This window comes from Pogoniulus pusillus, chromosome 14 (assembly GCF_015220805.1).
Source record: "Pogoniulus pusillus isolate bPogPus1 chromosome 14, bPogPus1.pri, whole genome shotgun sequence".
In the NCBI taxonomy this organism is placed as follows: Eukaryota; Metazoa; Chordata; class Aves; order Piciformes; family Lybiidae; genus Pogoniulus; species Pogoniulus pusillus.
In genome coordinates this window covers 13,220,066-13,246,945 of record NC_087277.1, presented here as the reverse complement: position 1 = coordinate 13,246,945, position 26,880 = coordinate 13,220,066, and the positions used below count along the sequence as shown (strand labels likewise).

At 42.5% G+C, this 26,880-nt stretch overlaps 1 protein-coding gene across 1 annotated transcript in view; it reads right to left on the bottom strand.

The window, feature by feature from the left end:
- The window catches only part of TG (thyroglobulin), a 140,687-nt gene that overhangs the window by 113,113 nt on the left and 694 nt on the right, over positions 1-26,880 (bottom strand). Inside the window, exons 2-18 of the mRNA XM_064154223.1 lie at positions 25,728-25,836; positions 24,733-24,830; positions 24,071-24,274; positions 23,584-23,743; positions 21,895-22,001; positions 20,680-20,823; positions 18,828-19,013; positions 13,173-14,228; positions 10,877-11,464; positions 9,488-9,730; positions 9,011-9,148; positions 8,659-8,736; positions 8,086-8,198; positions 7,254-7,365; positions 5,779-5,979; positions 1,703-1,912; positions 581-735 (exon numbers count right to left, since the gene is read on the bottom strand). Coding sequence (XP_064010293.1) covers positions 581-735; positions 1,703-1,912; positions 5,779-5,979; positions 7,254-7,365; positions 8,086-8,198; positions 8,659-8,736; positions 9,011-9,148; positions 9,488-9,730; positions 10,877-11,464; positions 13,173-14,228; positions 18,828-19,013; positions 20,680-20,823; positions 21,895-22,001; positions 23,584-23,743; positions 24,071-24,274; positions 24,733-24,830; positions 25,728-25,836 — 3,902 coding nt within the window. The remainder of the gene's footprint in view (positions 1-580; positions 736-1,702; positions 1,913-5,778; positions 5,980-7,253; positions 7,366-8,085; positions 8,199-8,658; positions 8,737-9,010; positions 9,149-9,487; positions 9,731-10,876; positions 11,465-13,172; positions 14,229-18,827; positions 19,014-20,679; positions 20,824-21,894; positions 22,002-23,583; positions 23,744-24,070; positions 24,275-24,732; positions 24,831-25,727; positions 25,837-26,880) is intronic.

Here is a 26,880-nt window from a genome sequence, read left to right as displayed (position 1 = left end):
AGAATAAACATCCTATTTTTCCCAGTCATCTATATGAGAGTACAACCAATCCTGACATATTTCCTGGCATGCTTTCCCCCTCAAACAGGCAAAGTTCCACTTTGTGTCTCATCTCTTGTTTTTTTATAACACCAGAAACCTAAACAAACAAACAAAAATGCTACCAACCAAAAATATGCATTGTTTAGCCTGGAGAAGAGGGATGCTCAGGGATGACCTTATTGCTGTCTACAACTACCTGAGGGGTGGTTGTGGTCAGGAGGAGGTTGCTCTCTTCTCTCAGGTGGCCAGCGCCAGAACGAGAGGGCACAGCCTCAGGCTGCGCCAGGGGACATTTAGGCTGGAAGTGAGGAGAAAGTTCTTCACTGAGAGAGTCATTGGACACTGGAATGGGCTGCCCAGGGAGGCGGTGGAGTTGCTGTCCCTGGAGCTGTTCAAGGCAAGGTTGGATGTAGCACTTGGTGCCATGGTCTAGCCTTGAGCTCTGTGGTAAAGGGTTGGGCTTGATGATCTGTGAGGTCTCTTCCAACACTGATTATACTGTGATACTGTGATACTGTGAACAAGGAATTGAAATTACCTGGAGGTGACATAAACCACGAGCCTTCAGTTCATCTAAAATAAATATCTGGAATGCCTGGAGTAATCCAGAGTAGTCAGCACTACAGGTGTTCTCAGGAGGCAGTAGCATTTGAAAGTGTATTTGAACTTGGACTGTCTGAAATAATTGGAGTTCTGAAAATTAAGAAGAATGGGCATTTGCTTTTAATCATCTCAGTAATGGAGACATTGGATTTCAAAGTTACTACGAAAAAAAGACAACACAGATTTTATCTTCCATAAATAGCATCTCCTCATCCTCCATCAGGCAAACATGGGTTACTCCATAACACACTACAAAAATGCAGAATTCATGATTACAGACAAAGTCTCACTCAGAAAGTTAAAGTTTAAAAATATTTACATTTGGAATAGAAGACCTGACTGGAAATGTCTCTATACAGGGGTTTCTACAAAGGATTTCACCCATCCTGAAGATGAAGAGTAGCTGCAAATCTGGCACCAAGATCTGTGTTCTCAAAGTTCATCACTGCTACAAACTGCCATTTTGATCAGAATGTAGCTCTATTTGAAATAATTGAAAAGGCCAATGTTAATATCTAATTATGTGAGCTCTGAATACACAACTGATTCAAGATTTAAAGAGTCTTTTTTTTCTTAAAAGAAAAATGGTTTGAAAAATATTACCAGTCAGGCAGCAAAGACAGCAATAAACCTAAAAGAACAGACTCCTGCAAAAAGATGCAGATGTAACAGTGACTTGATTATGCAAATAAACAGTCAAGTTCTGCCAAATTCATACATCTGGCGCTCATCTGTTCCTCCAGGACTAAGTGGTTCCATCAGAATCACTTCATGGTGATTCTCCTAACAAAGGAGAATCTGCATATAGATTGAATAACCATTTATAGCTATATTATTACAGAAAATCAGGACAGTTTCTGGCACAGGACCCAGCCAAGAGACAGCTGAAGATGGCAGAAGACAGGACTAATCTGCTGCACCTTAACGTAACAATTGCCATATAACTATTGCATCCAGCTATTGCCAGTCACACAGTAGCTTTGTGATGAAAGAGGGCTTTTGTACATCTATTTACAGGGCTCTGCAGCCTCCCCAACTCACGGCAGTTCAGACATACTCTGGCAGGCCTGGGAAAGTGGGACAGCCGAGACCCATCGATGCTGTTGAACATCACACTGAAAGGCTGTGTTGGAGGAGGCACTGTGGAAGCCCTGACGACACACCAGCCAGCACTGCTGAATGCTTGAAACTTGGCCAGAAACGTTTTCACAAAATACAGCTCCGTTGAGAGCAGAGGAGGCTCCGAATGGCAGAGCACACTGTGGACCTTTAGGTACATAAGAAAAGGGATACATTACTGGCACATTATGAAACAGTTTGGCAAAGAGTCTGCAAAGCCTCACACCAACAGAGAAAAACGGACAGCATCCTGTTCATTGCCCACTCATCTCAACTTGAATCTGGTTTGATGTCAGCGTGGTTCAATTCACTAAAGCTGATGAATATATATATTGACTTTAAGGAGTAGTGCATTGAGTCCAGAAAGTTACATGCATCATTTCTAAGAACAGATAAGTTTAAACAGCCATGAGTAAACTTAAGCTGGAAATGAGAAGTAGGTTTCTAACCATCAGCAGAAGAAACCTTTGCAAAAGATATGCAGTGGAAATAGGCAGGGCCAAAAAAAAAATTAACATCTCAGTTCCTTTCAGAATGAAGTCTGGAAACTAAAATGAGGTCAATAGTGTGGTGTCTTCAACAGCACCAGGGCGTTTCTAGTGACCTAGCAAATCCTTAACTGTAGTATACAGCTTTGGAATTGGAGCTGAGAGTCCACCTTGTCTACTCACTGTGCATAAGCCCAGTCATTTCAACCCTGAGAGCCCGCTGTTATAGGAGGCTAATTACAATAATCATTAATTTCTACTGATCAGAACAAGCCAACCACTTCACTCAATACTAGCAAAACCCCAACCTAATTACTGAATATATCTCGTAGTATTAAACACTTCCAAGTTTTAGAATTGCAAAATAGGAAGAAAAAAAACCAGCTTCCTCACTTATAAATAATGACAATGACAAAGATAGTTTTATATCATACAATTCACTTGCTTAGTGTGTATCTGTAATTATTTTCCCAATAGCAATGTTCAGATTGGTCCCAATCTTCCTAGTCAATGGAGAAAAGCAAATGTTGCTGGTGGTTCAGGTCAGAGCAGTCTCTCCCTCCTTTTCTGATGGAGATATGAAGATTAATTAACTTAACAGCCACCTCAGTTAAAGCTTAAAATATTACAGGATCCAGAGCACACTGAGCATTTTAATGTCAAAATAAAACACTTTTGTATCTGTCTCTAAACTACCAAACACTTTTTTTACCTAAGTTTGCTTTATAGTACGTTAACTGCAATAGCTCTGTAAATGGGGCCACTATGTTCCTTCATTCCACTCACTGACTCTGTATTCAGACACTTTTTCATTAACAGCAACAATCTGGAATCCTTGCTACAAACTTTTAATAGATTTCCCAAGATTTTAGAACCAAAAGATATTACTGTAAAAGAGATAGCAATGCTTATCTTGACCAATATGAACAATATCAAAATACTATGTATAAACTACATTACTGTCTCTTTACATAGAGTGTATAAAAATCACTCTGTGGTCTATCACATTCCTGTATTCAGCAAGTCAAATCCAGTCTCAATTGAATGCTGTCTCCTATTTTCTGTTCCAATGAGAGCTGTTGTGCAGACTTGAGAAATAACCAGCCCCAAAACATCAGTGATGGACAGTTTCCTGGTGTGGTTCACAGGTTTCAGTTCACAATCAGTAGTTTGCTCATTTATCTCTCTGCAGATGTCATCTCAATTCCTATTGCTAAGAGGTTTATCATTGTTCAGACTACTGTAAGAACAGTAACCATTGTTATCATTTTGTCATTGTTCTATTCCTGTCCTAGTTTCTTGGTCCTGTAGGAGTGACTCAGAATCCAGATGAATATTGACATGTCTTTCATAGGTGTTTCTAAAGGCTTCCATAAATAAATTACTGTCTCTAGGACCCTCTCTGGAAGGTTTTTTTCTCCTGTTTCTACTCAGAGATGTGGAAAGTGAGCATGAGGACAGAAGATGCATGCAAGGACAGCTAGGATACTTGGCATCATCTCTCCAGTACAAATCAACTACAAAAAGTTGGATTCTATCTCCAATGGAATGATTAAGCTAATGAAAATCTCATTGTGTGCACTATGCACTGTGAAGTGATTACTTGTTTACAGCTGTCCTGATGCTGGAGAAGTTTACGACATCTTCCCACCACAATAGTTTCTTTTGCTGATAGACAAGATCTCCAAGACTGTGAGACAGAACTTCTTTTCCTTTTCCTTGAACAATTATTACTAGTTCCCAGGACCAAAGGTAAAAGCCTGGATAGAGTGAAGGGAAAAATAACTACTTCTTCTTTATCCTTACACAGTAATTAAGCTGTTTAGAATGAAAAAGCTCCACTGCTATTTCAAAATCCAGGAAAATCATTGAATATTATTTCAATGGAATTTTTATGCAGAAGAGAGCAAATAGCTTTTAGTAAAGTCAGCTTTTCACTATATTCTCAAAACAGTTCTCTCTTTCAGCTCAGTCTTTTAAAAAAGTCATTAATCATTCAGTCACTATTTCCTCTACGAAAAGTACAGCAATACAGGATCCCAAGAAATAACAGATGTGCAAGTTAAATGTAAAATCATCTCAGGGTACACTCTCCTCAGGACATATTCCATGAGTTCCTTTGGAATTTAGAGGGAAATCTACAAAACTCAGCTTTCAAGGACAGAGGGAGATATCAAGGACCTAATATTTACAACCAGTTCTGATTTTAATCTGGTGCTAGAAAAGCTTCCACTTTACCCCGTTCACCTTCAGTGTCCATGAGAACACCAGTCCATACCGTGGAGCAATGGATGTCACACAAACTTAATGCCACACTGCATCTTATTTCACAAGATATCAGTCTATAACCTGAAAGCAGGATAGCAGCAGCACTGTATTTGTTGGACTGATCAACTCTGTTTTTCTGAAGAGTTAGAGACACATATTGGACTGCTACATTCACATGGCTATGGCACCCTAGCTTTGCAGATGATCTTTTCAAAGTGTAGCTTGGCAGCTCCACAGAACACCACAATGCATGCAGTAGATACCACCCTGAGGTCTTCCTGTGGCTTTTCATAAAATTCTATCCACACAGCTCTCTATTGGTAGATGACAGTTCAAAGTAACTATGGTGGTGGTGATTGCCAAGCTGCCTGAGGAGCTATTTAATTGTATAAAATGCATTACAGCCAGTTGGGTGTATGTGATCAAATGGGTGAGCAGATGTGGCTCTTTATATAGCAGAATCACAAAAGGAAGGTGAAGAAATTTCTTATCATGTGGTCTCATTTTCCTAAATCTACTAACAGTTCTCATTTTAAAAATAACCAAAGCACTGTGGGAACAGTGGCATTCTGCAGGCACTAGCTGAAGGGTTTTGGTTTGTTTTTTTTCACATCTCTGGTTTCTACTAGTAATTACACTTTGGAGCATAACCTTGTAGAAAGTTTAATTTGATTTGCTTCACTTCAGTGATGGGAAGATGTTTAAAGGCCACTGCAAGTTAAATTTTTCCAAATGTTTCCCGTGTGGATGTCTTGTTGGAAACCACTTCACAGCTCTGATCAGGCAGAAAACACTCTGTGAATATGTGGTGTTTTGGCACATCCTTTTTACAACTCTAGTCACAAGCCCCAAGTTGAAATGGCAGAAGCATGCATTTTTCAAACTTTATTTCAGTCAGTTGAATGGCTTTTAATCCCAACATGAACTCAGAGTGGAACAGGTTCAGCCTTGTGGCAAGTTGTTCATATTGACTTTTTAGCTAAGTTTTATAGGCCAATTGCTTCGATGTAACCAACTTTGTAAACAAGGAAAAGTCAAAAATCCATTTCCTTCTCTTTTCTCCCTGACAAAGCAATTGAAGATAACTGGACATCATGCCCAGGTAGGCCTGAAATCTGCTATAACACAAAGAAAAGGACACTGGTTGATCTCTATAAAGATGTGAACAAAGAACACAAATACTAGAAAGAGTCAAAATCTGGGTTAAATTTCAAACCCGCATTTGCTGAGAGGCAATGCATCTCAAGCAGGAACTCACTTGCACATGAAGGTCTTCCTTCGCTTACTCGTGTGCCTGGCACCTCTTCTCCATTGTCAAAGACACACCAGCAGCTCTCTTGATCCTGGCTGCACTGCACAGGTGAGAAATTCCCATTGTCCCCATCACATCGTGGGATATAGCCTTTGCCGGCTTCTCGCAACCCAGTTTTAGACTTCAGCATATTACAGAAACTAGGACCTTTAAAGAGAGAAATTAATTGCAAGACATAGAATTTAAGACAATAAACTGTCCTAAGGATTTTAACAGTAATTCTTTCAGTCTGTTTTATTAGAAGGAAGACAGACAAGTGATCACGAAACCACAAGTAATTTGAATCATTATTGAAACAGGGAATTATTTCCACTAGTAAAATGGTATTCTTTTCTAAAGATTGAGGTATGTGTTATATGGGTTTAGACCCATGAAATACTTGGGGGAAAAAAATCTATATCTATTTTGCATTTAGAGGGTTGGGGTTTTTTTTTGCCATAAATATTGTAAAGTACCACTTAGATACTGGTCTCCCACAACGAACCAAAACAAGGACATTAACATAAAGTGCCACCTCTTGACAAGAAGATACAAAAGTTCAATCCAAATCCAGGTCAAATTCCTTACTAATGTTATTCATCTGCAAGTGGCAGAGTAAGTTTGCAAACCCATGTCACAAAGCATTACACAACTAATTCCTTGGTTAATGTGCAGTTACTTATCCCTTATCAGGCCTGTTGAATATCTTCACAGAGTTCCTCATTAGTCTACTCACTATAATCTCCTGAGTGACTAACAACTCTGCTACAGATGTTCTGAGAGAAGGTTTGCCTGAAGACAGAAGATCATTCTCCTAAATTTTCTGTGGGAGATGGTAAGCAGAAAATCACTAGCTGGAGAACTGAAGGAAATAACCCAGCAGGCTCTTGAGCTGCCTGTACTGCTCAGAAGAGTCAGTGCATGGCCTCCAGTGGGTCATCTCTATTCTTACAAGCAAATAATCTTCAACTTTTTGGACTAACTACCTCCTATTAGACTTCAACAGTTCTCTGTCTGTATTTGAATACAATAAGTATATATTATAGATCCAACTGCGTTCCATGAAGCAGTTGTGCTCTGTGTAAAATGGACTCACGGACAGCACACAACCCATTTAGACAGCTCAGGATTTGCTGCCTTAGAAAACTCATCCATGAGCCCAAAGAATTTTCTATTGTGGAAGAAAAGGAAAGTAAAAACAATGCATAGAAGCCTGTTCATCAGTTTTCCTGGACTGGTTTATTCCTGGTGTTATGAACATAAAGGATAACTATTTTCAGATATTCTGTCAATGTTGATGTGCTTGTATGTACCACACCACTGAAAATTCAGCTATAAACCCCTGTGTGTCACAGGCATCATTCTGAAACGGAAAGTACCCATGCTGCAAAGCATGAGGCATTGTCACTACCATCACAGGCTATGGGTAAAGAGCTACTCACACTCAGGATCGCCATCCAAATCTTTGCTGCCACGCTGAAATATTTCTCCTGATGCCGGATCTACACACCAAGTATCTGTAACAGATCTCTGGAGCACAGCATACTCTCCAGTCTACAAAGAATCAAACACATGCACAGCAGCGTATGTTAATACAGACATGTCACAATACACACTGCAAAGTTTGGTTAAAGTATTTGATTAGATTTACATTTGTGCATTAACACAGCACATTGAAGAAACCCACAAAATGTATAAAAAGGCTATCTAATGTAATACACAAAGCAGGGCCTGAGAGGTGAACTTCTGGTATAGTCTTGGTTTGAAATGTCTATTCTGTTCCTTCCTGTTCACTTCCATGGTTTGAGAGCATTACAGACACTATTTTGAGGACATCTGCACCCAGTTCCCTCTCACCCTGACATTCTTTCATAGCTCAATAAGAAAAGAAAGAGCCTCCAAATGTCCTGGGAATATTCTGCTTGGGTACAAAAGGAAATTTTTTCACACTGAGATCAGCTATTGGAATAATCTCCCCAGGGAAGTGACAAATTTTGCAATATAGGACAATTTTAAGCTTCAGCTGGACAAAGTGCTGGGTCATTACGTCTCTACTGTGCTGTTGCCAAGAAAGGTTGAACCAGATGATCCTTGGGGTTGATCCAACCTGATATTCTATGATATTGTGATCCTACGATTGTAAATCCTGCTTAGTGCCTGGTAATGCCTATTGTTAGTTTTTTCTTAACATCTTCTTTCAAATTAATAGGAATTCACAGAGGATGCTTAAGGAGCATAGTCTGGAAATGTGCCTTGTTGTTTATGTTAAGTCACCTCGAGGCAGTAGGGGATGAACAGATCAGCTGCAGAGGCACCCAGTTTTGGATCGCTTTGTCTCCAGCTGGCAATTAAGGCATTGTTGCGAGACCGCTGGCACGATGTCTGGCCTGTAAAAGGAAAACACACATGCACGTGAACATAAAATCAACTTCTCAAACCTAAGACAGAGAAAGGAGAACGTCCCCAGCTTCTTCACACATCTGCATGAGGCTCTGCTACAACTGAGATTCCTGATTGGTGCTTGATAACTACAGAATCACAGGAGTGTAGAAGTTGGAAGGAACCCTTTGGAAATCTCTGAATGGACATCTGTTCCAGTCCCTGTTGCTTGAGCAAGGCCCACCAGCAGTCAGAGGGTCCATTTTCATATCATACAAGCCAAAATCACACACAGTGAAATCAGATGAGTTAGCAAAACAAGTACAAAATTCCTCTTTCCTCCTTTTTTTATTTTTTAATGGTTAGAAACAAGCCTTGCTTCGTGCATATCATACTAAAATTTTTGATAAATAGTAACATTTGCAAAAACAGGGAAAGACAAATATTTGGGAAGAAAAAGCAACTCACACTTGGGGAGTTCTGCTGAGCGTGAAACCAAGGAATCCATGACGTAACGTCCTCTCTCATCCACACACCAGCAATGACCTGGCCAAAGAAGAGCAGTTTGTTTTAGCTGTTGTACTGCAGGATGCTTTGTTGCATGCTGGGAAGATTTTCACCCTCAGCAGAACTGATTTTTGAGCCCAAATGAGCTGCCAATTGTTTCACTCACTCCAGTCAGTTTTCCACCCATCTTGTAGGGTGCTTCACCTCTCTCCAGTTTGGCTACAAGAATGCAAGTTTTATATCTTTTTATTAGAATTCTACTTAGATTTTCTTTCTTCAGAGAGCACAGAGTATCTGGTTAGCAATGGCTCACCTGTGCTCTCATAGCACTGCACTGGCTCCCAGTTTCCCAGGCCATCACACTGTGGGATGTAAGGGAGAAACCCCAGCTGTGCTGCTTCCCCAGCAGAACGTTTTGACGTGATGTGATTCCGCCAGTAGAAATGCAAGACTATAAAAGACAAGTTGAAAAAAAAAAACATTAGTGGCCAATGCAAGGTATTTTAAATGCATGTGTCTGCAAACACCTGAATATTCCCTCTAATCTGGGAGGCAATCTAACACTGCAAGTACATCAAGGCTGGTAAAAGGGACAAATCTTACATATGCATCTTCTCATACATGTATGACATCTGACATCAGCTCTTGATTGACAAGTTAATTACAATGATTCATTACACCTACTGGGTTGCACCTGTTTCTCAGCAAAGTTGAATTTGACATAGACTAGTCCTGTACTGAATCAGGGCATTAATCCATTTAATTAAGCTTTCATATCTCTTTCACCTACCTGACTGTGCAGCCAGCTGGAGAGCATAGTCACTGCCCGATAACAGCTTCTCGGAGACCACCACTTCTGACCCATAGGACTGAGAAGAACGCAGGAGGTCCTTATCTGTGAGCTGTATTCCATTTGCCATCAAGAAACTCTCTCCAACAGCAAAGTGGGAACGATTTGATGCTAGGATGAGCTGCTCTGCCTCCTCCACAAATTTTGTGGCTTCCTGCCTAACACTTGCACATATACCAGGACCTGAAGAATCAGAGGGTATATCAATGGTTTTGATTTAAATCCAGCAAAGATTTACATGTGAAAATTAACTAGCCTTTTAACCAGCATCTTCTATTTCCTCCTGTAGTCCACCCACTCAGTTTTCAATTGTGTAATGAACCAGGCAGCGAAATGAGGCTTGCCAATGTTTAGTCCAAGAGTAACAAGAACAATCCAGGCCTTCTCTAAGTCCTGTGTCAAACCCTTGATGATTTTAAGTTACATTCTCCTCACTGATTACAAACTGCAGAACTGCCCTTCAATTTCTGCCATTTAAAAAAGTGGATAGTCAGAAGAGAGATTGAGAAAGGAAAATGCAGGTATAACATTTGGGTCCAGAGTGGAATCTGACACTTGGCCTCTCTCCTTCATATATCTAGTGACTCAAAATGGCAGTTCAACACACTGAACCAGCTCAGTGAAAACTTCTCTGCTAAAATAAGTCTCTGCTGAGGTGCTTCGTCTTTTTTATCACTCATCTGCCCACATATTTGGTACTCCATGTCCATTTGGAAGTTCAGTATTCATTGTCCTGTTCTTTCCTTCCAAATGGAAAGTTACTCTGTCATGAGAATGGTTTTAGTGACTACATTTATAATACAGGTCGTTTGCTGAATTAACCTTGAAGAAAGCCCAATAGATTTAGTAGAGGTCTCTAGACAGAGGGTTACAAAACTTCAGTGCTAGCCTCACTTTTCTCCTAGTAACTTCCAAAAGCTATCTGTCGTGACTATAATAAGAAATAGTAAAGAAAATTCCTTCCATCTCATTTTAAGGCATTCTTGGAAGTAATTTACAGCACAATGTTATCCTGAATTTCCTATATAACTCTTCACACACTGTTTCCAACTTCAAAGTGTCCTTTGCCATCTGGCCAAGTATTTTCTGCAAAAGCATTATATGTCCAAATTCCAAATTACAAAATCTACCCAAACTTGATATGGAACTTTATTCTCCTCTATTCAAAAAGCTGAGAGACCATTTTTTCACCAGAAATTAGTTGCCCTACCTCTGGTTGCCAGTGACAATGATAGTCTTTCCAATAAGTTATTGTCTCCTACTTCACAACACTTGAAAGGAGGTTCCTCTTGTTTCATAAAAACAAAGACCAGAAACACTGCTACTTACACACTGGGACCTGGTTCACTTCTGTCTTTGTTCCTTGCAGCTCTTCTCCTTTGCTATCAACACACCAACAGTCACGAAGTTCAAAGTGGCTTAATGGAGTGCTGAAATCAGTATAGGGTCCTGGGTAATAGTTCAATTGTTCATTTAGAAGCTGCCAGAATATATATGGATCCAGTAAAATGTTCTCGGATGCATAGGTTGCATTTCCTTCCAGCACTTCAGGTGGGAGATCAGTGAAGGAGGCATATGTGGTAAATGCTGGAAAGACATTCTGCTGCCCAGCCTCATACAAAGCTTTAATAAAAGTTGAAAAGCCTTGGGAAGATGCTTCTTTATATCCAGTTATGATGTTCAGTAGACTAGAAACAGACAGGGGCTTGCCTTCATTGTTCTCTGCAATCCACCTTTCATACCACTCAAAGGCTTGCTCAGGAGGGCCACTGCACTGCACCTGCCTCCAGGCACCATCAGCATTACACTGTGGGAGGTAAACACTGGAAAGCTGAGACAGAGCACTTGGATCTGACAACAGGAGTTTCACAGCCTTTAGAAACTCCTGACCAGCTGTTACTTGGCAAGCGCTTGGGCCTGGGGAAAAGAGAAAAATGCATACCACATCTTATGAATGTGTTGAGGACATAAAATACCCCTTACTCTCCTAGTACTATAAACATCATTACTTAAACTTGATCACTTAGCCCAGTGCTAACAACAGTTTTGGCCTTTTCTAAGACAGTTAATGCTATTAAGCTCTCATGCTGAACCAGGGTAGGATTTCAAAGGCATGTCAGCACTGAGAGATGCATACAGACATGACTTAAAAAACAGTATTTGAGCACATTAGGTGCCTGTAGTTCTTACTGGGTCAGGGGAGGGGGACTAGGTGTTGAATCTGCTCATACCAGCTTGGTATTTTCTGCTGCATTTGATAATCTGGCAATTCTTGTTCAGCCAACCCCTGCAGAATCAACCATCTGAATACTAGGATAGTACTGATTTTATTTCCCTTTAGACTTAACCAGAATGTTCAGATTCTGTTGTACTCACTTTCTGTTCTCTACTGTATATTGCTGCTCAATACAAAAATACCATCCCTCAAACTGCTGGAGAGAATTTGTTTTGCCAGTCTTTTCTGCCATCTCCAGGGCTGAATTTCATTTTGCCAATTTCATGTTGATAATTTTACATAAACTTAGCAAAACATAGGAGCTCTTTGGCTTTTGAGCACCAGGAATTGCAAACTTCTTTATTTTTTATTGCATTACAGGTGGGTTGCTAGATATAATTCCCCTATCAGTTCAGCTTATTGCAGTAAATTTCCCATGAATTCTGCAAACTGCTGCTCAAAGGAAGTTCTCCACTCTGTGCCACTCTCGTCTTGCCAGATGTTCTGCCATTAACATCAAAATTAGAAACTGTCTTCTCATGGTCTTTTCTGCCTGATGATGCATTCAGTTAACAGACACTTGAAAGACAAATATCCACTGACCATGTGCTTCCTTCTTCCTTTTGTACTCCATTAATAGAAGGGCAAGAAGGGGCAGTTTATGGTCTATAAGCAAGCAGCAATGACACATTGATGACTGGCAAGTCATATGCAACTCACTTTGGCCTGACCATGTCACCTTTGTGAGAAATCTATTAGTCTTTGAAACACAGATCATAGAATCAACCAGGTTGGAAGAAACCTCCAAGATCATCCAGTTCAACCTATCACCCAGCCCTATCCAATCTTTCTCATATGTTTGAACTCCTATGACATTCTACAAAGTTGAGTGTATATTCTTCAGCTAAAAGACTAAAAGGTGTTCATGGTTTAAAGCACCAAAGAGCTTCAGTTATTAGGACAAGGGTGAGTCAGTGACAGTGCCCAGATGATGTGGTCCTGGAAGTAAAAGAGCTTTTTCACTCTGCATGGGTCACATTCAGTTACCCAGATGCTTCATGTCTCATAGATTCATGGATATTCTACACACTAGCTACCCACTTAAGTAAAGACATTTGCCAATGACATGCTCATTAACAAGGAAAGTCCCCAGGCTCCTCTGTTTTGAGTGTGACTACCCTACATGCTGAAAGAAGAGGGGAACATCTTTAAGTCTTAAGATACCAAGGTTTACATACAATGTATTTCCCATTTTTCCCCTGCAGCTGGAGGGTTGATTTGCCTTACTGCTAGGTGACAATACTGTTTGCATATGTTGTCCATGCATTTCCAGATACAATCAAATATGGAGAAAGAATAATTTCCAACACAATAAGGAGCAGCTTTGAATTCCCAGTCCCTAGGACTTACATTGCATTGGTTTTCCAGCTTTTTCCCTTATTCCTGGAATAGTCTTGCCATTCAGATCAACACAGAAGCAATTTGTTCCGTAACACTGGAGTGGCAGAAAGTCTCCATCCTTGGTACAAGAGGGAATAAAAAGATCTGACCCTGCAGGCAGGCTTTGCTTCAAATTTTGCAGGTTTCTCCTTTGCTTCTCACAATCAGTGGGACATCTAGGACGTTTGCCTTGAACTCTTGAGCCTGAAACTTCCCTACCTGAATTGTCCAAACACCAGCATTCTCCTGCATAGCACTGAACTTCTTCATACCTCCCCTCCTTGGTGCATGTTGGCACAAACAGGTCTCTTGGCTCCTCACCACAGTCTTTGGATCCCAGTGCTAGTTTCACTACTTCACCTAAATCTTCAGCAAGACTTCTGGGGACAGAAATCACTTGTTGGAGAAAAGTAAAGAACTCTGGTGATTCCAGAACAGAGGAAAGGAATTTCATCATATTCTGATTGTCCTGTAGAGTTACTGTGCGGCCAAAGCTGCCCACAAGAGGTTTACTCAAAATAGAGCTTCCCTTCGATACCTCCAGTGCAAATGCCTCAGCTGATTCCAGAAGGCCTTGGCTGTTATCCCTCTCTCCCACACCCTGCTGCTGGAAAAATTGGCCAATGCTGTATTTCCCACTGGTGCCAAGTGCCCCTGTGAAGTTAAACTGGACCAGATTTTTCAAGAACCTTCCTCCAAAGAGGTTTTCTTGGAAGCGCTTGGGGTTGGCAGTAAACTGCAGTGCCATTTGGGCCAGTTCCCTCGATGGGAACATTCCTGTGACAGCTTCACTCAGGGTGGTCTCTAACCCAGGGATCTGGCTGCTTTGTGCAAACGGGGACAACAATCCAGAGTCGAGAAACAGCTCCTTGAAGGAAGGAGGGCAGGGTCTTGAGAAGCCAGCTGACTTTGCCAAGGGCCTATCTGGCAAGGAAAACACATTAGGCTGACTGAAGTACCCAGCGGGCCCATAGAAGATTGTCGACAAGGCCCGACGCCTCTCGGAGGTGCACATCTGTTCCTCACCTAGGCAAAGAACAAAAAACAACAACATTTGGAACACCCAAAATCTGTAATTCAATGGGTATCTTTCAAGCAGCCTCAGCAGAGGCCACCACACAGAATCATAGAATCAACCATGTCGGAAGAGATCTCCATGATCATCCAGGCCAGCCTAGCACCCAGCCCTAGCCAAGCAACCACGGCACCGAGTGCCTCAGCCAGGCTTTTCTTGAACACCTCCAGGGACGGTGCCTCCACCACCTCCCTGGGCAGCCCATTCCAATGCCAATCACTCTCTCTGTCAACAACTTCCTCCTAACATCCAGCCTGTACTTCCCTCAGCACAACTTGAGGCTGTGTCCTCTCTTTCTGTTGCTGGTGGCATGGCAGAAGAGCCTGACCCCTACCTGGCTACAACCTCCTTTCAGGTAGTTGTAGACAGCAACGAGGTCACCCCTGAACCTCCTCTCTCCCAGTCTAAACAACCCCAGCTCCCTCAGCCTCTCCTCACAGGGCTGTGCTCCAGGCCCCTCAACAGGTTTGTCACCCTTCTCTGGACACGTTTCAGCACCTCAACATCTCTCTTGAATTGAGTGGCCCAGAACTGGGCACAGTACTCAAGGTGTAGCCTGACCCGTGCTGAGTACACTTCCTTAAGTTCATCCTACAGTTCTGTCAGCTCAAAGTCTTGCTTTTGAAGACCTTCCCTTGTAGAGGAAGATTCAAGAAACGTTGCAGTATACAGCTATGGAGTGACCTGGTGCAGCAAAATCATTCTAGTAACACATAAGAGGCTTCATGTATCCACTTCTTAGCATGAATTAAAATTCATTTAATCTCAAAGAAAGTAAAATGAAAATGCTTTTACTGAATTGGAGAGAAATACAGAAAAGTCTATTCAAAGATGTACCGGAAAAAATATAGGATCACCCAATACAGATACAGGTCAGACACTCTCTGCACCCTCAGCCTCTGCTCACTCTTCTCACAGGGCTGTGCTCCAGGCCTCTCACCAGCTTTGTTGTCCTTCTCTGGACATATTCCAGTATCTCAGCATCTCTCGAATTCAGGAGCCCAGAACTGGGCACAGTACTCAAGGGGTGGTCTGACCAACATTGAGTATAGGGGAAAAACAATCTCCCTCGTCCTCCTGGCCACGCTGTTCCTGATCCAGGCCAGGATGCCATTTGATCTTCTGGCCACCTGGGCACACTGCTGGCTCATCTTCAGCCTACCAGTACCTCCAGGTCTCTTTCTTCCTGGCTGCTCTCCAGCCACTCTGTCCCCAGCCTGTAGCTCTGCTTGGGGTTGTTGTGGCCAAAGTGCAGAACCCTGCACTTGGCCTTGCTAAATCTGATCCCATTGGCCTCAGTCTGTCAAGGTCCCTCCGCAGGGCTCTCCTACACCTGCTCCTAGCTTGGTGTCATCTACAAACTTACTGATGCACACCAATAAGGAAGTTTGAACTGTTGTTGAATATGGTTTAGAAATAAAATCTTCCAGTCAAGACTGAAAGGAAATATTCCTTCATCGTAGCTGAACTGTCTGCTCTGTGGTCTTTTTCTGATTCTCTTGTTTTCCAGTGTAAATCCCCATCCTTGTTCCTTTGGCTGAAAAAAATAGTAAAGTCTCTTCCAAATACTTCAGCCCCCTCAGAGAATGCCTGCTGCTAACAAAACCCTCTGATGATCCAGCTGCAATATGTGCATCTAAGAAAGAGAAATAGGCTGCAGAAAAACAGGCAGTCATTTTAACCAAAGCCCACTAATGAGGAATTCATGGAGGTTTTCTACCTAGAGCTTCAGTTCCACAGTGAAGTGTTCATTTCAAGAGATCTGAAAACAGATTGGTAAGATTATCAGTAACAGAGTGCTAAGAACCAGATGGTACTCATAAATGAGCTCTAAAGTAAAATACATATAAAATTCCAACAACATTAGTCAAATGCCAGGGTACTCTGGGAACTATCAGTGGCTTTGGCTACCCATATCCTGAGCCAAGACATGTCATAGGTGTATCTCTATCCAGCCCCTTCTGTATGTTCATACACGGAAAGCAATGGCTCTAAGTTGGGATGTAACACATCACCAAAGGAGGATCTCTGGCAGTGTCAAGTTAAGGCTCTGAGGACACCAAAAAAGGAAAGATTTGGTAGATATAAAGACTCTGAGGATCCAGTGGTTATGGCACTGGCTGGATCTCTGGAACGTACGCAGCAGCTTGAATTACGAACACAATGGTGTGGGTTCAGCCTCCATTTTGGGGCCTTTGCTGCCCGCAGAAGGACATATGGAAGCTCTGTATTTTCCCCATGTTTCTCAGACTTTCTCCCTGAGCACCACAGCTGTCCTTTTATGGGACAGGACAATGGATAAACAGCTTTAGTCTGCCCCAGCAAGTCCTTTCTTGGGCTCTCCATCCTATACCCATTCATTCCACATTCAGGCTATATGTAGTAAATCCTGTTACCAGTACGAATATAAGGTGGAAATCTTAAAAGCTGCTGAAACAGATTATCAAGTAATATGAGGCTCTAGAATCAGCATCTTTCTCACTCCTCCCTTCATACCCTTGCTCTCCTTTGTAGTTGCTGGCAGGGTTCAGGGTTCCTCACAGTGGCTGCTTTGTGAAGGCATTTTCTGTAGGATGGGCCACTTCTGTTCTCAGTGTTGGCTCTTGATAAGAGGAATGAAGAACATTCCTCCAGGGACCAATACATTAGTGTAAGCCACAGTCCCACAAGTACACTAACATAAAACAAATGTAGGATTACAGTCTTTAAATGCTCTCCCCTCCTATCCATTGCTGAAATCAAATCAAAGCAAACTGAGAAGGAATAAACAGCAAAGCACTGCTAGGGTGAATTTACTGTAAAAGGTCTGAAAGAAGTATGTCTTTATCAGGACTGCCTTCTGCCCCAGGTCATGGGAGTAACCAGCATGCTACCCACACCTATGTCTCAGCCTCTTCCCATGTTCACACTGCTGAGTGTGAGAGCTGAAGATACTAAAGAGAAATATAACAGAACTGGAGACACACATGGCATGTAGCTGTTTGAACACAGACTGAAGCTATATACTCATGAAATACCTTCCCAGGAGTTAATTTGCAAAAGGTCTGCAGAAATTTTTCCCTGATTAAATTTTCTGAGTCTGCCATTAGAAGCTGCAAGAAGCCTCAAGTCACTACCTGCCTCCAAAAAATAAAAATCACCAGGAGCACTCAGCAAAGCAGATTGACAAAGAAAACCACCAGTGCCAACATAACAGCGAGGCCTCTCGGACAACATCCTTGGTGGGCAGCCTCAGAGGCATGCTAAAATTTTCATTTCACAGTAAGTCTGTCCATGCCCAGAGCATTCTGAGTGACTTGGAGCCATGACGCGCAGGGCAGGTTTCTTCTTCTCTGCCTCCATGCTAAGACTGTCAGGAGACAGAGCAATTGCCTTCCTTGAAGGCAGCTCTCATGTTTAGACACTGTGCCCCAGCCCTCCAGCACAATCCTGAATATTTGCCCCAGCCCTCCAGCACAATCCTGAATATTTAGGTAGTGCACTTCAGAGTGAAGTTTTTGAAGTTTCCTCCTCCCCTCTAGCCCTTGGACATTTCTGCTGTCATTTCCACTTGGGGCACTGATTTGATGGTGTATTCTTCATGGAAGCTCTGACAGCTCAAAACCATGCATCTTTTCTGAATTGTTTGGGGCTTTTTTTATTGCATTTTACCATTTACATGGCCAAATATACAGTGAAAGAAAAATACTCAGCATGAGAGATACCTAGGAAATTCCATAGCATTTCACAAAAGGAAAGAGGTAAAATCTCAAATCACCATCCCTGGTTTCCTTGTATTATCTAAGATTAGTGCCCCAACTCCCAGAGTCAAGAGACATCATGGCTGCACAGAAAAGCCTTGCTGGTGTGCAAAACTGTGCTAGTTTGAGCCTAGCTGGGATATTTGGGTGAGAAGAATTAGATTATAGGCTGTGAAAAGGAAACAATGGTGAAGTCTACTTCACTCATAGGCTTGCTGAGATGTATAAGAACAAGAACATAAATATATTGGGGCTGCATGAACTTCTCTCTCTAACCTAACCTGCCATCTGATTCCTAACCCCCCTGGTTGACCCTCCAGACTACCTTCAGCGTAAGGCAAAGTCTGGGGTAAGGTAGAGGGGTGGGAGATGGTGGAAGGGAGGTTGAGAGCCCCTCCTGGGGACTCAGGTTTCTGGGAGGGGAGCTGTGTTTCTGTATTACTTTTTAACTTGTATATTTCTGTATATACTGTAAATATCTGCTTGTGTATTGTGCTAAGCTGTAAATATAAAGCTTCGTCCAATTCTCCAGAGCCATTGAGTCTAGTCTGGGTGATTTTCCAAAGTGGGGGGCAGGTAACACCCAAACCATCACAAAAACTAAAAGGCTAAAGGAAGGTCATAAAGGAAAATAAAAGGAATATGATATTTAATGATTGATTTGAATGCTCAAATCCCGGGAAGGATTTTGGAGCTCAGTGTTTGAAGACCAGAATCTGTTAGAGCTGAGTTGTGAACTGGCCCTTTGGCTTGCTTTCTAAAGGCACCAAGAGATGTGCTTATTTTTCCTTTTCCAGACCTCATACATACCACAGGCTGGGAGTTGTCCTCTTCTCTTCGTGCCCTGGACCTCTTGTCCTTTGATGTCCACGCACCAGCACTGTCCTCCCTGCTGACACTGCACTGGCATGTAGCCCCCATCAGCAGCACAGGATGGAACGTAGGCGTGCTGGTAACGCAGGGCTGCATACCGTTCAACCTCACACTTGGAGGGGCCTGGAAGAAAAGCAGTATGTGTCAGGTAGGAAAAGGTTAACGATTCAGAGCCGTTTCTGCTTGATCCCATTGCCTGCCTGTTCGTGGGGGCAGGAGGGAAGTTTCATTTCCCGACTGTTTTCAGTGACACTTCAAGCACCAGCCCAAATTGCAAATCCAGCGCCCGCTTCTGCCCCGGAGCAGTGGCTCCAGGGTTGTTTTGTACTGTAGGCATCCATTCTGAAAACTGAGCAGGAAGTAAAGGCTGGACACAGTCACATCTAGGCAGAGCAGCAGCGTGTCTCTCGGGAGCTGTGCTGGAAGGGAGGTGAACTCTGGCCCTTAATGCAAATACAGACCTGGCCAACAGAGGCAGCCGTGCAGCTTGGGAGACTGAGACAAAGGCAAACATCAACGTTTCTGAAGAGAAGGAGGCATTTGCTCCTGCAGAAGAATCTGCACCCAACCACGTCTCTGAAGATTTGGTTTGGGACCACTCAATTTCTCTATTTCTCTCCAGAGGATGTGAAGAGTCTATTCCTGCCAAATCTGCCTTGACGGCAGAGAAGCTAGAACTCGGGAAAGCAACTTTGAGTTATGTTCTCTCCCCTACGAGACTGCGCCCTTCCAAGAGAAGTTTTGATTGTTAATATAAACCTACAGTCCTACAGCCTAAACACTGCTCATCTTCAAGAGCTTCCCAGCTACACTCAGCTACCAGGCTGAGGCAGCAAAAGCATCACGTCTTCATCCTGAGAGTCTGACAACTTTCCTAACGTGCGGCATCAGGTGGCAGTGCGAGAGCTGGGTGTCACCCACGCAGTCGCCGGCTGCCGCTGGTGAACGTGGTCACATCTCCACCTTGTGGCTGTTAGAGATTCGTCTCTGCCAGCAGAGCTCGCTCCACAGCAGGGAGCCTCTCCTAAACGCTTGCTCCACAGGGGAAGGCTGGAAACCGCTTTCCAGACTCCCCAGAACGATCAGCGTGACACAGAGACAGAAAAAAACTGCGACTATGTGGCCAACATCCGTATCTGCTTAGTATCTCTGCTGATATAACACCTAACGGATGGCAGACAGCAACGGCAGAGGTTGGGTGGGTAGCAGGATAAAGGGGCTCAAACTCTGCTCTGCCAAGACTCTTGGGCTCTGGTGTGGGAGAGGAGAGAGAAGAAGGCACCTGACCTCCTATCCCACAAAGTTTACTGCTGTAGGCAAAGAAGCTTTCTCTCCATTTGCCTTCCCCGATGGGAGAGGAAATGGACCCAAGGGCAGATGCAGAAGTTCAGTCTTCTGGCACTACAAACTTGTGTTCCTTCTTAGGAACTGAGTGCATTGTGGTCAGTGTCAGATCATTCCTGTTTCTGAGTGTACTGACATAAATTAGGGAGCACAGTCTCAGGCTTTTAATTTCATAAATGATCAGCTCCATCTCTATAATATCAGGGGGAAAGATACAGAGAGTTCATGGGACTTCAACTAATGAGAACTTCAAGTACATAAGGAAGTGTTGATCAGATCACAGAATCTGCTGTTATGGATGTACAATTTGGAGGTTAAAGGCCAACTATAGAGACCTTCATTCTTGCACTGAGACTGTGATGCTGTATGCTCTCAGAGGCAGCTGTCCCATACGAGCTCCAAACTTGCCATCTTATTTGCAGGGCATCCCTTGGGTGCTACTTACACCTAAACTTGCCAGAGGTAGCCAGCTGGACCCCCAGGAAGCGTCTCTGCAGGATCCGATACATTGCAGTCTCTGTGAACATGCGAGCGGGCTCCAGCGCAGAGAAGACTGTGTCGTAAACTTCATCAAGCAGCAGTTCTAAGCCTGGGAAAGAGACACTTTTATCACACAGACTGGCTTTAAGACAGAAGTCACCTGCTCGACATCAGAGTAGCAGAACTGGAAGCCTGTCAAGAAAAAGAAACCAGTCTTCTAAATGGGCCAAATGTGAACCCACACTGGGAAAAAAAACCCACGTGCATTGCCCCCTGTAACGTGCAGCTGAGTGCCCACTCACTAGCTTTGTGCCTTGGCAGCTACCAGAGCCAGCAGAATGAACATCCTGTAGCGGGCATGGTGCTGTGGTTTCGTTAGGTTCAGTCTGCAATAGAGGAACTAATGGGATTTTGGACCCAATTCCCAATCATTTTAATCGTATACCAATAAAAAAGACGCACAGAAATTCTCCTGGGTACAGAATGTTTTGAGAATTTCTCACCCTCATAGGAATTAACTGCTGAACTTCTCATCTACCATCTAAATTCAAAGCTATTGTGCTTTGCATTTTTCCTGGGGCTTTCAGCCTTTCTTCACAGGAGAGGTGTTCCATCCCTTATTTTTGTGGCCCTCCTCTAGACTCACTCCAATTCTTTCTTCTAAAGTGTCTCATCAATTATTTTTATGCCTAAAGGTTTCCTGAGGCTATGAAAGAAAAGGAAGGACCACCTGATGTCTCCACCCTTGGCAGGGTAGTTGGACTGGATGACCTTTAATAGTCCCTTCCAAACCATTCCACTCTAACTAGCAAGAAGAAAATAGTTCAGTCTCCAGACCCTTTATTTTCCCTTGCATTTGCCAGTTGGACTTTCCAAATATAATGCAGTTTTCTATTGTATGGAGAGGTAGACATTCAGAAATCCTATTCCACCATTCCAAAAAGAACAGGATTAGCTCCCAGGTAGCAAATCCACTTGCTGCTGACTGAAGAGCTATTTGTAATGATGGGATTTCACTAGTTAGTTCCGGCCCTTCCCACGGGCACAGCACTTGTGACAGCAGTCTCAATTCTTGGAAGGATGAAAATGAAGTACCTAATGAATTTGAAGACTGACACTTGTTTTCCCAGGGAAATCAAAGCCACTCAAGCTAAAGGATGAGATGCCAGAGAGTACTTACCAGTGTCTGCTAACTCTCTCCCCAGGCTGTCTGCACAGTAACAGTAGCCAGAGACCTCAGGGAATGTCTCCCTCAAGGAGCTGAATGTTTGGAAAGCCCTTGGGAGCCTGGAAGGAAAAGCAGCCCTCTATGAAGAGCTCAGGGAGGCTCATCGAAAACAGCAAATCGTCATCTGTGTTTCCTTCCCAAATTCGTACCATAAGGATATAAGCAGAGCACAAAGCTACTACAAACCCCCTTGTTCTCCTAGTGGCAACCAGGCTCTGCTATGATCCAGACTGGTATTTCACCAGGCAAGTGAGTCTCCTAAAAGTGATTTATATTTAATGCAGACTCAGGACAATCACCCTTCAGACAGATTTCTGGCCCTTCCTAAGCAGATTCTCAGCATCTAACACACCTTTGAATTCTATTCTCGTCTTTGAAAGCCTGTCAGAGAATAAAATAGACTGAAGCTGCCTTAATGTTATTCCAACACTCATGCAGTAGCTCCTTCCATAAATCTGCACAGGATGGCAGGGTGGGTGCCTAAACAAACAGGTTGCTTCCTCTTCCTTACATGCCACATAAGCTTTCAGCACTCAATTATGCGCAACAGCTGATAAACCCCTTACTAATCATTTGTTTGATTTTCAGAGCATGGCTCAGCAGATTAGGGAAAAATGGGCTTTCTTGTATTACAAGTAAGACTGACTCTCACTAATGGAGATCAAAGAGATGCTAGTTTCCTGTATAATATTCTTGGGGGTGACAATAGACAAATTCCAGCAAATAAATGGTTTAGGAAGGAAACTTAATAGGATCAGAGTTGGGAAAAACAAACAAACAAACAAAAAACCAAGCCACATAACAAATGTGATCTTAACTAACAGATGCTCCAAGTAAGCAGAAGATGATTTTTTTTTTCCAATTCAAAGAGCCAAGTTCCAAAACCAAACACATGCCCTTACCCTGAAATACAATAAAAGCCTGGTATCCCAGCTGCATATGGCTTACTTGGGAAAATCTACTGACCAGAAAGTGGAATTTTCTTCTCAAGACACTCACAGAATTAAACAAATTCATTTTTTACTGATTTTTAGCAGTAAGAATTATAGCAAATTAGGTCCTGGTCAGCTGGGAAAAAAAGTTAACATGCCAAGGCATTTTACAACAATGCTCTGAAACTGGTACTATGACCAGCCTCAATTCCAGCGCCACCCTCCTGCAGCCTCAGGGCTGCTCTAGCACAGTCTGTAGTGCTCCTGAGAAACACAGAAGTCACAGGCATAATTATATCGGACAGATGTGTAGTCATATCCTGTCATTTTGGTTATTTTTGTTCCAGGTTGAAACTACCCCTAAAGTACAAAATACATCTGAATTAGTCTGCTCCTTGCACATTTATCTCATTTGCTTGTGTGTATCTGTTTGGAAAGCTTTTCTCCAAATACAGATTGCAACGTGGTGTTCCCTGCTGTGTAAGGACGCACTGATTAGACTGCATGAATGGAATATAGAGTTATTTTCTAAATGAGCAAATCTAATTCAGAAGAAGTTTTTTCCCTTTGGTCTATTCACTAGTAAAAAGTAACATCATGTGTAGTCACAGAAGGAGGGCATTATGTGGGGAAAAAATAAAAGCAGTAAGACAGTGACTTGGAGAGCTATGCAGGATTGCTTTTCTCTTTCAGAAGCCTGTGCTCTTACCTATTATAACTATGAATGAGATCAAAAAACATCATGTCTGTAGTATTAACAAACTTGCACTGGACAGGCAGAAATTCTCCATCTGCTGAGCACTGTGGTGGGCTCTTCTCACCAAACCCATGCAGAATGCGACGGTCTCGGATCTCACAGTTACCCGGACCTGAAGGGAAACAAAGATAGTGTTTATTGGTGGTTTACTTGCCATGAACAGCTGAATAGCCATCCCATGGTTTGGAAGGAGTTTAGATTCATTACATTGAACGTGGACACTTAATTCAGAGGGGTGAACTCGATGATCCGTATGGGTCCCTTCCAACTTAAGATATTTTATAACTCTACAAAACAGGCACTTAAATGCCTTAGTTAAGTGCTTACACTTTTATAGGGTAAGTGTAGGCTGCAGTGTCAAAGTTCTGATCTACCACCTCTCATTCACACCAAATCTTTCAAATTCACATGCCCCTCCATTTTGTTGAATATTACTTACACCGTGTTGGCTTTCCTCTCTGCCTGGTGCCATAAATCTCCATTCCTTCTGGATCTACACACCAGCACTGACCCAGCTTCATGTCACACTGAACTGTATCAAAGGCCCCTGAATCCAGGCACTGAGGGATGTAGGAGATGCTAGTGCTGTTGATGTATTGACTCACCAAGATCCTCTGCTTTTGCAGCTGGCAGAAGGATAAGCCTGTAGTACCAGAGAGAGGCACTGTTAGAAGATATTTGTTGGGCACTGAATCATCTGAGTCTTCTCAGTGCTGTAAGTCCTGATTCCGCTACACAGATAGCATGAGGACATTGATGGACTTGATGAGAACTGCTCTAGAGAAGCCCACAACAGATGGAGTTGAAGCTCTCCAACTCAGAATCTAATACATCACATTGATCTTTTGTTCCTAATTTACATTATTGTGGCCTTCATAAATACAGACCATCCAGGTATATCAGGTTTCCTTGATCAGCTCTGAAGAAACTCCAGAATGTCCACTAGAAAGATCCAGAAAATTACAACAAACTAGAGTCCATCAAAGTCTGGGGCTAACCTGTTCTTGATTTTAGCAGTTCAAATGCAGATTTAAATAGTTCTTTACCCAATCTGAAAGGAAAAGAAAAAAAAATATTTATTTTTAATTATGTATGACTTACAAGAAACAGGATATCCATTCTGTTTGCTGCCAGGTACCTCAATGCCATTCTCATCCACACACCAACAAGAGAGACCACTCCTTGTGCACTGAACTGTCCTGAGGGAGATCACAAGTAACGTTATTTTCTTTCGTTAGTGCCAGAGTCCTCAGTCAGTATGGGACACATACAAAAACACAAAGAAACATCAAGTAATTTAACACCACAATTAATGGAATCAGAAAGGGCTGTGTTTCTGGTGAGTCTAACTCTACTTTAGGGGAGCACTCGATTCTAGCAGTTCTCTGAAGTCTGGAGGAATTGCATGCAAATGTCTTAAAGCCATTCAGGCAGCAAGGCAAGTTGGGCAGAATCCTGGTTCTAAGTATTTGAGATTTACCATATATTTTGAGACATTTTCTAAGTCAAATTCAGGATGATCAAGGTCCCCTACCCTAAGGCAACAACAATAAGACAATAGTAGAGAATATTACAACCTGTACTCTGCCTCAGCTTTAACTCATTAGCTTGTATCTTCAAGCAACACACTGCTTCCTAAATCATTGTTCTCCATGTGCCTTTTAGCTTCATTACTGCCCTTAGAAGGAAACTCTGCTGTGCCACATACAGCAGGGTGGGTACATTCTCCAGGTCATCTTGATTCAGCTATGCTGGCTGGTACACTGATCACAGACCATGCACCCAGGAGCATTCATAGGAAGACAGATGTTGCATTGCACAACAACCTGCATCAAGTATTCAACATGCAAATAATGCCAAAAATAGCCTTTTAATCTTAGATTGACCTCTTAACCCAGAGATTATTTCCAGCAAGAGGGAACTGATTCAGGAGGGACTGGATCTGCAATATGAGTCAATAAAGGAACCTCAAGTCTCTCACAATCCTTGCCCTCCAGTCCATTGATATGAAGATTCTTCAAAACAGAGGCTAAAGTTTTTGATAGTAACAAAATATGACATCACACAACAGCAGCATATTAGTAGGGATGAATTACCTGAACTGGCCATCTTCTGTGCATTGAGGAACATAGGTTTCTCCCCCTGAAAAAGCTTTTTCTCTCTGAAGTTCACATGGGCGTAATGGTTGGGAATCTGTCTGATATTCTGAAAGCAAAAAGGTCAACATGTAAGGGTTGGTTCACCACAATCCTGTTCTTATCAAAAGCTTGTTAAGTGTCAAAACTGTATTCTAACAGTCCCAAGCTCACAAGTCCTCTTTGGTTATTACCCCATTGCTCTTTCTGTGGGACAAGGGACAGCACAGAGAGGTACTGAACAAACCCCTTGGGCTGGCAGCTGCAGGATAAACACATGACAGAGATGTTCATGGAAACCTTGCCAAAGTCTGTATTTAATTAGTCTCGGCTCTGTTCTGTATGAGTATGGATATCATTTTCTGGTACCTAGGATACACTTTGCCTAGAGTTAATTGTGCCTATCATCACAAAACAACCCTTTGCCATAGCCATTATTTGCTCTTTCTTGAAGCAAAATCACTCACTATTCCACCAAATGAGAGTTATTTCTTATTAGTCTCATGAAAGACCTAAAAAGCATCAATGTCTAGCCGCTAGCGTCAGACTAAATCACATTAGGAGCACTTCTCAGTTTTCACCAGGTCAAGTGATCAACTGCCGAAGACACCTAACATGAAAACAGTCCACTCTTCTGTTCTTAATCTATTCAGAACTAACTTTGGATGCTGTTTAAGGAGAGTGATGAAATTCAGAAGTTCTTTTCACAGATCAGATTAGTTGATTTGACATTCACCCTACCCTCAAAATGCAATGAATGTCATGCTCTTAATTCCATTGACTAGTTCTATGAAAATACTTCAAACAAACAAAACTGGAGCTACAGCAATTTAGACCAAAGGCTCACTTAATCAAGTGTTTGACCAGAGGGTGACCACAAATAGTGCAATTACATTGTATGTATTCTGAATACCTTTCAGCCGTTAACAATTTACAGCTCTTTAACCACAGATAGTTCCCATACACCTAAGACCTCTCAATCACTTCTGTTTCTGTGAGTTTTTACTGTGTCCAGTTAAGCCTGTGTGGAAATTTTCATGAGACTGTAAAGGGGTTTTAGCTTAGCTCAGCTATGGACATCTACATGTAGGCAAACCTCATCATTTTCATCTCA